At 39.9% G+C, this 15,278-nt stretch overlaps 1 protein-coding gene across 1 annotated transcript; it reads right to left on the minus strand.

The window, feature by feature from the left end:
- Window positions 1-8,637: 8,637 nt before the first annotated feature.
- On the minus strand, window positions 8,638-9,471 carry LOC140455607 (probable G-protein coupled receptor 139). Its single transcript, XM_072550522.1, has one exon. The coding sequence runs from the start codon at window positions 9,469-9,471 to the stop codon at window positions 8,638-8,640; it is 834 nt and encodes a 277-aa protein (XP_072406623.1).
- Between the last annotated feature and the right edge of the window lie 5,807 nt (window positions 9,472-15,278).

The raw sequence follows: 15,278 nt of genomic DNA on the forward strand, positions 1-15,278 counted from the left end.
CATTTATCCTATCCCTGCCTCTCATGATGTTACATACTTTTATAAGATGCCTCCTCAGTCTCTTACACTCGATAGGAAAATGTCCTAGCTTATCCAATCTCCCCTTCTCATTCAGATTCTTGAGTCCTGGCAACATTCTCGTAAGTTTCCTTTGTGCTCTTTCCAGTTAAATACCATCCTTCCTATAGCAAGGTAACCTACAGTGAACATAAGATTCCAAGTGTGGCCTCACCAAAATCCTGTAGAACTGCAAAATCACTTCCCGATTTCGACACTCAATGCCCTGATTGATGCAGGCCAGTCATTGACCTCTCTACCTGTGGCTCCACCAACAGAGAACCATGCACCTGAACTCTAAGTTAAGTGTGTAAAAGCAATAGTTACACAAAATTAAGGCTTAGAAACATATGGGACAGAATTAAGCAATTTGCATACATGGGTATATTTATACTGTATGTAGGAAATATTGTCCCAGCTGGTATGCTTTATTTTATTGGTCAGAAGATTGAGTACATAAGTTGGGAGGTCATGTTGCGGCTGTACAGGACATTGGTTCGGCCACTGTTGGAATATTGCGTGCAATTCTGGTCTCCTTTCTATCGGAAATATGTTGTGAAACTTGAAAGGGTTCAGAAAAGATTTACAAGGATGCTGCCATGGTTGGAGGATTTGAGCTATGGGAGAGGATGAACAGGCTGGGGCTGTTTTCCCTGGAACGTCAAAGGTTGAGGGGTGACCTTATAGAGATTCACAAATTTATGAGGGGCATGGATAGGGTAAATAGACAAAGTCTTTCCCTGGGGTCGGGGATTCTAGAACTCGTGGCCATCGGTTTAGAGTGAGAGGGGTAAGATATAAAAGAGACATAAGGGGCAACCTTTTCACACAGAGGGGGGTTCGTGTATGGAATGAGCTGCCAGAGGAAGTGTTGGAGGCTGATACAATTGCAGCATTTAAGAGGCATTTGTATGGGTATATGAATAGGAAGGGTTTGGAGGGATATGGGCCGGGTGCTGGCAGGTGGAATGAGATTGGGTTGGGATATGTGGTCGGCATGGACGGGGACCAAAGAGTTTGTTTCCATTTTGTGCACTCTATGACCTTATAACTCTATGAATGACCGAAACTTAATGTAGTAATGTCTTCCTCTACATTCACGAATTAAATAAGAATTTATTAAAAGAACAGAAGAATAAAACGTGGTATAGCACACGTACCGGCCCTTTGGCCATCCAAGCCGGTGTCAATCATCAAGCCCGAACAATGCCAAATTCCAACCCTTCTGTCCTTATTTGCTTCTTAACCCTTTTCACCTTGAACCTGTGTCACATTGTAATTGAAACTTTAATCCCGGGCAAAGGCCTCTGATACGCCTCTATATCTGTGACTCTCATAATTTTGTCGACCTCTATCAGGTCTCCTCTGAGCCGCTGTCTTTCCAGTACAAACAATCCTCATCTTTTTAAGCGTTTTTCTTTGCCAATGCCCTCGATACCCTTCTGCCCTCTCTTCAAAGATTCGACTTCATTTTGTTAGTATGGCCACCAGAACTGCACTTAATATACAAATGCCGTTCGATGAAGGTTTTGTAAAGCTGCAACATGGTTTACCAACTCTGGTACTTGTACTCTGTCCGACTGAAGGCAACCATCCCATTTGCCTCCTTAATCAACTTTGCCTTCTGTTTTGCCAATTTTAGGACAAGGGACCTGCAGGTAACTCATGTAACATTTTAGTTATTACTGTAAACTCAACATACAGATGTAAAGCTAACGGGCAAGGTGAAGGAACACACCTTAAATTTTTAAATGTCAAAGCTTGATCAATACAAAAATAAAAAAAATTGCCCCAATTTGGTTTCTCCTTATTTATTCTTTGCACGTGGATAAAACAGTTTACTTGGCCATTGTCTTGCGATACATACTGAAGCCAGTAGGGTGGGTTCAATTACCCCTTAGCTGACGTGACTATGAAGGGTTCTCCTCAACTTTACCCCTCAACTAATGTGTGGCCCTCGTCATTTTAAAAAAATGTCATCTTCCTCATTAACCACCACAATTGTCTCTCTTGTATGACAAAGCCTTGCTATGATCTGGAAGGTGTTTGGTGGCATTGCATTTGTCTTTGCTATCTCTCCCACTTTAACATCTATTTTGGATTAACAACATTGAGTTCAATATATTGATATTTATACTTATTTTCCAGGTTGTTAAAATTAGTACAATGCAATGTCCCAATGTTTATTTCCCTCAGTATTTGCAAGTTGTTTTTTTTTTCAGATTACTTTCATGTGGATTGATGGTCGGAGATAGACAGTGGTGAGAGTGGATTTTTTTAAAGACTCAATGTCAGTTACCAGCGGTTTGGATCAAGTATTTGTGGCCGGTCTAAGTTTGTAAATGCTGATGTAATGTCGCGGGATGAGGAGGGGCTGTTGGGGACGGACGGTATGGTTTGTAATTTTGCACATGACACAAAAAATGGTGTTGTAGTGGCGAGCGAAGCTTGTCTCAGAGAACTACAGGGCCTTGATTAGATGGACAATGGGGCAAAGACTGGCAGTTTTTTTTTAAAGATTGGAATGGCAGATGGTGATTAATTTAGATAAATGAGAGGTATTGCATTTTAGTAGATAAGTAAATATAGGGAGGGCCCTGTGGAGTGTTGCCAAACAAAGAGACTTCAGGGTGCAGATGCATGATTCCTTGAATGTGGAGTTACTTATTGACAGACTGGTGAATGGGAGTTGTGGAGTCATTTTACAGTTGTCTTGGGACATTGGTGAGGCCGTCTTGAGAATATTACTTTCGGGTTTGGTCTTCCTGCTGTATGAAATAAGTTGTTACACTTAAAAGTGCAGAAAAGATTGACAAGGATGTTTCCACAAGCGGAATGTTTGATCTACAGGGAGAGATCAATAGACATCTGCTTTCATCGAGACTAAGGGTTCACCTTTCGAGGATTATCAAATCATGAGAAGCATGATTATGGTGAATATACAAGGTCTTTTTTCCTAGGGTAGATGAATCCAAAACTAGAGGGCATTGGTTTAAGTTGAGATGGGAAAGATTTAAAAAGGAGCTGAGGGGCAACATTTTCATTTAAGGGGTGGGGCATGTACAAAACAGACTGGCGGAGGAGATGGTACAAGTAGGCAAAATTGTTCAGTGTTCAGAGGGGTGTGGGCAAAATTTTGGCAAATAATACTCGAGCAGTTCCAGATATCTGGTTGGCAAAGACGAGTTGGATCAAATGGTTTATTTCCCAGATGTATACATGGACTATATGTGCACAGGAGAAAGAGCTGTTTCCATTTTTAGTCATCTCCTCTGGATTTTCCTGCTCATCGGATGCTGTCTGACCTGCTGTGCTTTTCCAGCACCACTCTAATCCAGACTCTGATTTCCAGCATCTGCAGGCCTCACTTTTGCTTGCTTCCATTTTTGTTGCTGTATAAATACATTTTTGGGATCTTTTTCTTTTCCTTTCACATTTCCTTGTGCATTTCAACACTTTATTTTAAGTCATCTTCTCCTTTATTGTTGATGTCCTCCATTACCTGAAAATTCTAGTTACAATTATCGTCCGACTGCTTTAGTCATGCATGTCAATTAATCAATTTTTTAACCGTGATAAATTTCCACTAAGACCATTTGCTGAATGTATAAGGATTGCCTTGCTGTTTTATAACCTTATTTCTCCTTGTTTGTTCACAATTCCTCTGAAGAATTTGCAATCTCAAAGTAATTAAGTGAGCTGTTTTGTAGGAACTTTTTTTCAATACACTACTGATATTTTCCAGAACATATGATGTTTTCAGCATTGCATCGGACATTAATAAAGTTGAATTTTTATACCTGAAAGTGGTTATGTTCACGAACTGTTTTCATAATGATCGCTATTTTGGATTTCATATCACATAACATATTGTGAATAACCAGCTCTCTGTTTATTCCTTCAATTCTGACTATGTCCGTGAGTTAAAACTTTCCTTTAACGAGTTTTGACAAAATTTGTAGCTCAGTTTGAGGTTCTGGATGTGAGTTGGCTCGCTGAACTGAAAGGTTTGTTTTCGGATGTTTTGTCACCAATCTTGATAACATCCTCAGTGAGCCTCCAGTGAAGCACTGGTGGTATGGATCACTTTTTACTTATGTGTTTAGGTTTCCTTGGATTGGTGATGCCATTTTGCTGTGGTGATGTCATTTTCAGTGGTGATGTCATTTCCTGTCCTTTTCTCAATGGGTGGTAAATCGGGTCCAAGTCAATGTGTTTGTTGATAGAGTTCCAGTTGGAAAGCCATGCTTCCACGAATTCTAGTGTGTGACCCTGTTTGGCTTGTCCTAGTGTTGTCCCAGCCGAAGTGGTGTCCTTCCTCATCTATATATAAAGATACTGGTGACAGTGAGTCATCTCTTTTCGTGGCTAGTTGATGTTGATGTATCATGATGGCGATTTTTCTGCCTATTTGTTCAAAGTAGTGTTTATTATAGTTTTTGTTGTTACAGTTATTATTATAATTAAAATTACAGTTCTTGCACGGTATTTTGTAAATGACATTAGTTTTGCTTGTTGCGTGTATAGGGTCTTTCAAGTTCATGAGCTGCTGTTTAAGTGTATTGGTGGTTTGTGGGCTACCATGCAGCCAAGGGGTCTTAGTAGTCTGGCAATCATTTCCGAGATGTCTTTGATGTGGAGGAGTTGGGTTTCTGGACATGTTTTATCTGCTTGATCAGAATTGTTACTGAGAAAAAGGTGGACTGTGTTCATTGGGTACCCGTCCTTTTTGAATACAAACGGAGAGATGATTTTTCTCTGTTCTCCGTAGCTCCTCTGTGCTGCAGTGTGTGCTGGCTCATTAAAATAATGTTCTCATGCTTCATCCCAACACCCACACACAGAGCTGAATGCATAGAAGATTTACTCCCATTTGGAAGAAAATACTGGTGAATGGGAGTTGTGGAGTCATTTTACAGTTGTCTTGGGACATTGGTGAGGCCGTCTTGAGAATATTACTTTCGGGTTTGGTCTTCCTGCTGTATGAAATAAGTTGTTACACTTAAAAGTGCAGAAAAGATTGACAAGGATGTTTCCACAAGCAGAATGTTTGATCTACAGGGAGAGATCAATAGGCATCTGCTTTCATCGAGACTAAGGGTTCACCTTTCGAGGATTATCAAATCATGATAGCCCACATGCTTTTGTGCAGGGAAGGTCATGTTTTACCATAATCATATAATTCTTTGAAGATGTGACAAAGTTAATTGATAAGGGAAGAGCGATAGATGTTATATACATGGACTTCAGTAAAGTGTTTTCTATGGAGCCTACAAAATATTCAAAATACCATTTCTACCAAAGTTGTAAATGCCAGCATCTCAGCCTCCAGTTCACGCAGTGTCGCACCACTCTGTCCTTGTCAGGCTGAGAGGCCACTGAACCAGGTTAGGCGATCACCTTTCCAGGCTATCGAGAGACTTACATGCTAGGCCAAAGGATCTCTGAGGCCGTGCGTCCAAGTCCATACTGAGGCCAGAACTTCACGGTTAGGAGGCAAGAACATGCTTTCCGCAGTGCATGAGAGGGTAAGAAAGGAGGATATGGCTGATGAATACGTGGCTGCAGAATTGGTGAGGGGGAAGTGATTCAGATTTTTAGATCATTGGATTATTTTCTTCAGACGAGGTGACCTGTTCAAGAGGGACAAAATGCACATCAACTGGAGAGAGTACAATATCTTGGCGGCCAGGTATTGTGATGCTGCGAGTACGGGTTTAGACTAGACTGGCAAGGCCATTGGGATCCTCAACAGTAGGGAGGCAAGTGTGAGGCTCAGTAATCAGAAATAGTATGATGACAAGATTGGTCAAGCTGGAACACGAAAGGTTGCAAGGAATGCTTACAGAATCAAAATTCATTTATTTTCAAAGCAAGTGGGCTGATTGAAAAGGTAGATGAATTCAGCTTGTGGAAGTGAAGTTGGAACTAGAATATTATAGCCATTACATAAACATAACTAAGGGAGGGACAAGATTGGCAGCTTAATGTACCAGGGTACAGGTGCTTTTGGCAGGACAGAGGTTGTAGAAGGAATGGAGGGAGAGTTGGATTCTTAACAAAGGCACATATCACAGCTGTAAACAGAGATGAAATAACTGAAGGATCATCTGGTGACGCTTCGTGGGTGGAGCTAAGAAATACGAATGTGATGTGATATGATTGGAATTATGGGAATTAAAGGAAGACTGAGAAGACTTATCATAATCGGGGATTTCCCTAACACAGACTGGGACGTCCAGAGCTGTAAGGGCTTAGATGGGGTGTTAAATGCATTCAGGAAATTTTCCTCAACAAGTATATAGAATATCCTAATCGGGAAGGGACAAAATTCGATCAACTCTTGGTAAATAGTGTAGGGCAGTTGACTAAGATGGTAATGGGGGAGCACGTTTTGACCAGGGACCATAGTTCTATTAATTTTAAAGTAGTTATGGAGATGACAGAACTCATCCAAATGTTCAAGTTTTAAATTGGGGCAAGGCAAAAGTTTGATAGAATTATGAAGGAGTTTGCAGGGGTCGATTTGAGTAGTTTGTTTGCAGGCCAACGGACATCTGGCAAGTGGGAGGCTGTTCAAAGTGAAACAGCATGAGTTCAGGGTCGATATGTTCGTGGGAAGGTTAAAGGCAAGGTTGGCAAAATAGGGAACCCTGGATGACAAGTGATGTTGAGGCTTTGACCAGAAAATAAAAACGGTATGTCTCAGATATAGGGCAGTTGAGATCAAGGGAATCCCTAGATGAAAAAAGGGAATACAGGAATGCACTGCAGAAAGATATGATGTTAGCGTCAATGCACATTTTGGCATGGACCAGGTTGAGCAAAAGGCCTGTCTCTGTGCAGTTGGACTCTACGATTCTGTATTGGGGTGTGTGGTGGGGGTGGGGGGGTGGGAGGTTGGTGGAGTGGTGGTGCAGAGTTTTGATAGTTTGGACATCGCCACAGAACAGGAGGACGCCCATTTAAATGCTTCAAGCAGAGGAATGTTTTTTCTCAGAGATCGAGAATTCTCTACCGCAAATACTTATAGAAAGACTGCAAAAGTATGAATAGATGTTTTGCTTTAATTTTGCTCATGACAGTAAGCTAGCAAAGGAGAAACGGGATCTGAAATTGCAGCAGGATCTCGATCAATGGGGGAAGGGCACAGTAGAAAAAAATCAATTGGAATTTAATGTGGATAAGTGAGATCTTGCATTTTGGAAATTCTAATCAAGGTCAGCATGGTGAATTGGTGGGTCTTATGGAATGTCATGGAACTGAGGGATATTGGAGTTGAGGTTCACAGTTGTCTTATAGTGGAGTCAAAGTTACAGAGGGCAGTGAAGGCATTTGGCACACTGGGCTTCATCAGTCAGTGCACTGAGTTTCGAAGTTGGGAAATTAAATTGTAACTGTACAAGACGTTGATGAAGTTGCATTTGAAGCATTGTGTTCACTTTTGGTCACCTTGTTACAGGGAAAAAAAACTGGAATGAGTGCAGATGAAATTTACATTGGTATTGCCTGAATTGAAGTGTCTGAGGATGAGGGAGAGTTTCAACAATTTCGTACTTTTTCATTTAGAGCATGGGAGACTGATGGAAATCTAATAGAAGTGTATAAAATCATGACAGGCGTGGATAGGGTGAATGCACTTAGTCTTTTTCCCAGGGTTGGGGAATCACGGAGGAGAGGGCATCATTTTGAGGTAAGAGGGGAAATAATATAAGAGGCCCTGAAGGTTAACTTTTTTTGTACAGAAGATGCTACACGTATAAAATGAGCTGTCAGTGGGTTGAGGTGGGTATATTAAGAACATTTAAACTACAATTGGACAAATGCATGGACAGTAAAGTATTAGAACGATATGAGCCAAGTGCAAAAATATGACATTACTGTAGATGTACATTTTGGTCAGGTGGGGCATTATAAGCAAAGTACTGATGGCAATGTTCATCAGAGTTATTTACAAATACTCAATGAAGTGTTTAATACTTTCATCATAGAATCCTTACAGTTGGAAACAGGTGCTTCCGCCCAAGTTCACGCCAACCCAACCAGAAACCATTCTCCAACTCAATTATCCTTTCAGTTCGTCTGATTAATGCATCTCATTCAGACATCCCCAAACACTAGAGACAATTTTGCACGGCCAGTTCACCTCAATTGCAAATATCTTGGACTGTGGAAGCAAACTAGTACAAGCCCATGCACACAGAGAATGTGCAAACTCCACAGATTATTGGAAGCAGGAATCGAACTTGGGTTCCAGCCGCTGCGCGGTGTAGTGCTAAACATTGAGCCAGCGTGCTGCCCAGCTGCAGTCTTACAATTTATTTAGGTCTGGTTGATAGTATGTTAAGGAACTGAGATATCTTGTTACTGATGAAACTCCATTCTAGGACATATCGTCAAGGCCAAAGTGAAGGAGATGCAAATCTGTTAGATTGTCAGAAACCAAATATCATATTGAATATTGTATTATGTCATTGCAGATCTTGAAGCCGACTGACAGTCGTCACTTCTTCTAGAGATACAAGTGCATCATGAACAATTGAGAAACTATTGTTATTCCACAAGGATGAACATTGGGTTTCATACTGTAAAGCAATACTTCAATAATTTGGTAATGATATAGGTGGGTTGCTTAATCAAACTTTTCAATTCATCTCGGAATCTGCGTTGTGATACTGCATATATAACTGTGTTTGCACATGAACTTAAACACCTAAGCATATAACCAGATTGTTCGGCAATGGTGAATGGATCTTCATAATTTGCTTCTAAAAATTGAGCGTCAGTAAAATGAACATACAAGAAACATATGAAAAATACCATCCATAACGTTATGAAAGTACCAGATATAACGAGCAGTAAAATGATAGACTTCCGCCGGTTCACTATTTCTGGATCAGTGTGACTTTTCACTCCTCTGAGTTCACTTCTCACTCTATTGGAGAGCACAATGTGCCTGATGGTCATAGCATTGAGCAGAAGGATCAGCACAAACGGTGCAGATGGGGTCAAAATTGCTTCAAACCAGAAAAATGCTGCCCAAATTGTTAAGACGTAGAAGCTTGATTTGACATAGCAAGACCATGGTACGTTGTCAACGACTTCCCGAGGTTCATATATAAAATAGATTGGAGCATTTTCCAGAACACTTAGAACACACACAACTGTTAAGACAACAGCTGCATTTCTTGGCGTACAGTACTTTGTTCGGAGTGATTGAGAACAGATAGCAATGAATCGATCGAAGGTGAACGCCACAGTTAGCCAGACAGAGCAATCAATGGACACATAAAGCAGAGCCAGATTGAGACTACATATAGGTGTGTAGTTCAGAAAAGAATTTGGAAAGTACGCTTCCTTAATCTGATACAAAATCCCTTCGAATATCAGCACCAATAGATCAGCTGCAGCCATTGCTAGGAGATTATGGGTTATACATTTGGAGAGGCCACACTTTCCACGAGAGAGAATGAGGATGGTGATCAAATTAGCTGCAACAAACAGCAACATCCAATCCGTTAGTAATTCTCTTTGCATCAGGTGGTTAAACAAATACTTTAGAATAACATTTCGTGTAGTTTTCATTCAAAGTTTACTCGATTATATCCAAGATTGAACTTTTAAACATCTCTCTTTGTGAATACACATTGCTGAATAATTCTGACATGCAAGAACTGAAAATCAAAAATATTAAAATAACTTGTTTGTAACTCGAGACTCATGTGGTCCATTAATCTGATATAGGTAGAGTCTTGATAATTAAGGGAGTGAAGAAGTCAGGCAGAAATGCAGAAAAGTGCTTTTTGGACGTCAGATCAGCCATGATCTTAGTGAATGGTAGAACAGGCATGGGGACACAATGACTTTTTTGTTTCGGTCTGAAACATTGAGTTTTTCTTTATCCAGACCATTTCAATAATAATAGGTTGATGTTAGTTAATCTTAACCAACAGAACGATCTATTCCGCTTCAAAGTTAAGCATGATTGCATTCTTTAATCAGAAAATTGCTGAACGCTGATATGCAACTATTGTTGGACACGCACATAAAAAACAACACATTTCAATTTCACAATCACTTAACATGGCAGGCTGAAGGTTGCCCAAGTTCTGCACCCTGCTCCCATAGAGATAAGTACCCCCATGAAAATCCTTGAACTTCACACAAAACGGTCTCTGCAACCATATATTTCAGGATGTGGACACGACTCTTTGTCTGGAGCAAATGAAATATAAATTGCATGCATCAGAAAGACATCATCGACAAAAATATTGATTTTGACAAACGCATCCACTGGTTGATTTGCTGGTGTAGTTAAACATTGAGAGAAGACAATACGCCAGAAGCATGCTGCAGGATTGGTGCAGGATTATGGGCAATTTAGATTTCTGTATTCTCACAGAAAAAAACAAATAAGCAAAAGGCAAGGTCTTTTTGGGGGTGTCAGATCGTTTCAAATGAGAATTCGTAACAGATAAACAAATTAACGTCCAATCGGAACAACGTTTTTTTTTTGGGGGGGGGGGGGTGGGGGGAGGGGGGTGTACAAAAAAGTGCTGAAATCAGGAGTTCCGCAGGAAATACACATCCATTCAATTTGTAACATTGATTACATTAGAAATACAGTGATCAATTAAAGTAGCTCTTTGCTTCTTCAAACGTTGTCCCAGTATTTGTCATCTACTATTCGAGAGAAACTCCCTTCAGTCTTCTTTTTCTTCATACCCGTGCATCAAAACTATGAAATAAAACTATTTTACCAAGAGAATAGTTCCACTAATACCTTAGTGTTATAAATAGGAACAACACTTACCTGGAACACCAACTGTTGCAAGAATTGGATAGTATATATGCATTATCTGTCGGATTACGGGCGAATCCATTTTTAAAGGTGAAAAAAATACTTATCAGAAATGATAAACTACACTTATATGTTAATGAACGGCAAGGTGATATTCCAAGTTCTGAAAAATGGATTAGAATAGTGCGGTGGTTGCTTTTCACTGGTCGAGACACAATGGGGTAAAGGACAGTTGTCTCGATCTCTATGAATCCACAACGGTATTCTAGTGCGTAGATTGCATCATATTTACACCTGGGATGAATCTTAAATGATACAGAAGCATTACAAAATATCTGCAATTAGGTAATTACTTGAGCAAACAGGCGTAGGCATGTAATTGATGTTGGGTTTTTGTAATTGGTAATTTATCCTTCCGAAAGTTTGTGAAATTTAGATCTTTTCTTTCTGCATGCTTTGGAAACAACTCGTTTATGCAATTGTATGTCTAAGATAAAAGTATGAGACTCCTCAAACTGAGAATAATTGAATAGAGTTATTCATGCGGGAAAGAAAATTGCATTGATGTGTCGATTATAATGCATTTCTCTCTCAAGCATGGTGTTCTTAAAATAGTATGCAATAAATTCAATTGATACATTTTCTGAGATGGATGAAATATGAGTGGCACGGTGCTAAATTCCCTATACTATTCAGGGATATGGACGTTAGCTGCATTATTTAGGGACATATGTAAAGTAATAGTGTAGGGGAATGACTCTGGCTGGGTTACTCTTCGGAGGGTCGGGGTGGACTTGTGGGACTAATGGCTGAGTTCCACATTGTAGGGATCGTATGATTCAACAGCTTCCAATCTAATGAAAGGGAAAGACAAATACACCTGAAGAGCAGTTGATTCGGAATTGAGATGTCAAGAACAAGCTGCAGGCAGAGCCAAACCCAGTGATAGACATTATTTTCCTCTGTAATGACATGGTAATAAGCATTCCAAAAGTGCATACATTAACTGTGCAGATAACAATTAAATAATATATTTCATTCAAGAGTCCATGTATGCTGATGCACATAAACGCTTCTACTACCTGCTCTTTCCACAAATACTTAAAATGTCTTTTAATCTTCACGCATTTAGCAAATACTTTGCAATTCTGTAGTGTCTGACCTCTGCACAGAATCAAAAGATTATTTTAAATTTCTGCTTAAATGTGTGAGGTACACAATTGCGATGAAAACATGGATTTTCACCTGAGGAACAACAATATAAACTGACAAAGAAAACGTCGATGACTAACACTTTCAAACAATCCGCAAAAAGCAGGACGGGCTTCTGTTACATCAAACTCTAAATAACTTGCTCTGAAGGAACGTCACTCGTCCAAAATATTGACGCTCATTTCTCTCCACAGATGTTATCAGACCATCTCATTTTCTCGAACTATTCCATTTTTATCCTTCTGCTCCTCGAGGCAGTTAACGGAACAGGCTGACTGCAGACTTAGTCTCACTCCTAATCGACCTATCTGTGGATTATGTTCTTCACTGCGCGCACAGGTGCACTCAGAAATGTTTTGCGAAGGAAAAACAAAATTGTTTTGTTTTTGCAAAACTTCATCAGAACGGAGAAAGAATGGCGGGTCTAGCAGGATGTGCCAACTTATTCAGGTTTCCAAAATGTCATGAATTCGCATCATTTTACAATGAAGTTCCATGAACAATTTGTCTTCCGACTTGTTGCACAAGCATATGTACTTGCATTAATTGCTGTAAAAATGCATGCAGATTGCAATGTACACGCACATTTAATAAAACCCAACCATTAAAATAATGAATTTTCTTTCTGTTTGTTCATTGCACACCAAAAGGAATAACTTCACGTTAATCAATGCTACAAGACAAATTCTGCATATATTTAACACGCACTTTTTCCTGGTCGCTCAAAAACTCCAAGCATAAGTAACAATTCCAACTAGCTTGTATCTTCTGCAAACTTAAAAATATTATACTTGGTTCTTATCTACAAGTTATTTTTAGAAATATTTACATCTAGAAAATTTGAAGGCCAAGCGTTAATATTTGCCCACTCTCAAAAAAACGTTACCTCTCTCTCTTCTGGTTTTTCAGCTATTTCTCATTTCTTCTGGGTATTTTAGCTCGAATCTCGTGGTCTTTAATATTGCCTACTAACCTTGTACACGAGACATTATCAGAAAACTTCTTGATATCCAAATACACCAAATGCACTTGTTCTCCCTTATATATTTTCATGAATGTATCCTCTGAAAACTCGATGAGGTTGGTGAAATTAATTCAGTCAAATAGTGAATCATTTCTGTTTAATTATCCTTTTCTGACTTTGCATCATCTTGTTAGTAATTTCCCGGCATCGCATTATCAAATGCTTTATAATAGTGTTTTTTTTAACTAATGATGTACTGTTTTAAGTAATTCTATGTTCATCTCTCTCTCTCTCTCTCTCTTTAGTTTCCTTTTACTTAATAGAGTTTCATTTGTAATGCTGCAGTTTGTAGCAACTGCTGCAAGATGCAAACAATTTTGGAAGAGGACCAACAATATATTTTTCAAGGTACACTTCCTTTATTGTTGTGGACCAGGCCAGACTCCCTCAAAATAATTTAAGAAGATAGCTTAGCCCCTAACATTTTCTTATTTTAAAGACAAATGTGGAATACGTGTTCCAGGTTTGAAGCAGCAGTCAAACCAGTCGGCTTTAAGCAAAACAATTTATTTAAATACTACAGTTGAAATACGAACAAAAGAAAGTGAAATTCGGAATAACTTAAGAATTGGAACACCTTTCCGAACTGTGCATTAACTATCATTAATTCCATATCCCAAAACAATAACATGCCATAAATGCACTCTTTAGCAAAAAGGTAAATTCAGTAACAGATTCTTTCAGACAGGCAGGAGCAGCATCCAGAGACAACCCGCTGAAGAAAGTCAGACGAATTATGTACTGAAGCTTGCAACTCTTGTGGACTCACAAAACCTGTGACCGCTGCAGCTAAAACGAAAACAGAAAGAAACATGAAGTGAGAGAACTGGCCACTCCCGTCCATTACTAACCTACAGCCTTCAAAACCTCAGCCTTTAGAACTCTCAAAAAAAAAGACAAGAACAAAATACTCTTTTCAAACTGACAACATCGTCACATTATGTCCTGGAGTGTATATGATCATATATTGGGTATTTGTATGTATGCAGACCTGCTCACTGCCTTCAGATATCCTCCGCAATGGCAGATATCAAGCACAGTTCCAGGTTTTTTTGAGACCTTTCTTTCATATCAGAATAAAACCGAGATTCCGCATTCAGTTATTGCCCCCACGATACACAAGATAATCCACTGAAGCTCCATGTCACATATATTATTTTTTCTGCTTATTGCAGTGTATATCCCTGAATTGTTTGTCATCTTCAACCTCTCCCTGCAGTAGCCCATTGTCCCTGCCTGTTTAAAGCGGGCCAACATCATCCCTGTGCCGAAGAAAGCTCATGGAGCATGTCTGAATGACTACTGCCCAGTGGTCCTAACTTCAGTGGTCATGAAGTGCTTTGAAAGGCTGGTCACGGCAGTAATCAACTCCAGCCTCCCCACTACTCTTAGAATGCTGACCTATTCTAGTTTTCCTATTGGGCCAAAAGATACGTGTTAGATGCCATATCACTTGTCCTTCACTCCTCCTGAGAACATCTTGACAGCAAAAACAGCTATGTAAGAATCCGACTAATTGATTACATTTCAGCCTTCAACACTCGAGACTGATGACTAAACTTAGTGACCACAGACTCAGCCCCACTCTCTGCAACTGGATCGTCATTCAGTCAAGATTAGGGACAATATTTCATCCTCATTAACACTCAACACTGGAGCCCCCAGGGCTACGTACTCAGCCCCCTACTGTACTCACTGAGTGCGTCACCAAATACTAGACTAATGCCACTTACATGTTCGCTGATGACACTACCATAGTCGATAGAATCAAATGGAAGCGAAACAGATTACAGATGAAAGGTGGAAGACCTGGAAGAATGGTGCACTGAGAACAACCTAGCTCTCCATGCCAGCAAAAAAACCAATGAACTCATTATTGACTTTCAGCAAGATATTAATGTGTTCAGCAACACATTAACAACACAGAGGTGGAACGAGTGAACAGAGTCAAGCTCCTGGGAGTGATTACCCACAACAAGCTTTCTTGGGCTCTTCATGTGGACACGCTGGTTACAAAGGCCCAAGAATGTCTCTTGTTCCTCAGCTTTCTGAGGAAATTTGGCATGACGGTGAATAGCCTTGTGGACTTTTATGGGTGAGCCATTGCGAGTACTCTGTCTGGATGTATCACGACCTGGTATGGCAACCGTGCCATTCAAAATCGGAGATGGTTACAGAGAGTGG

This window comes from Chiloscyllium punctatum, chromosome 30 (assembly GCF_047496795.1).
Source record: "Chiloscyllium punctatum isolate Juve2018m chromosome 30, sChiPun1.3, whole genome shotgun sequence".
NCBI lineage: Eukaryota > Metazoa > Chordata > Chondrichthyes > Orectolobiformes > Hemiscylliidae > Chiloscyllium > Chiloscyllium punctatum.

Coding starts and splice junctions, on each gene's coding strand:
- LOC140455607 (XM_072550522.1), bottom strand. CDS start 9,471: ATGGCTGCAGCTGATCTATTGGTGCTGATATTCGAAGGGATTTTGTAT.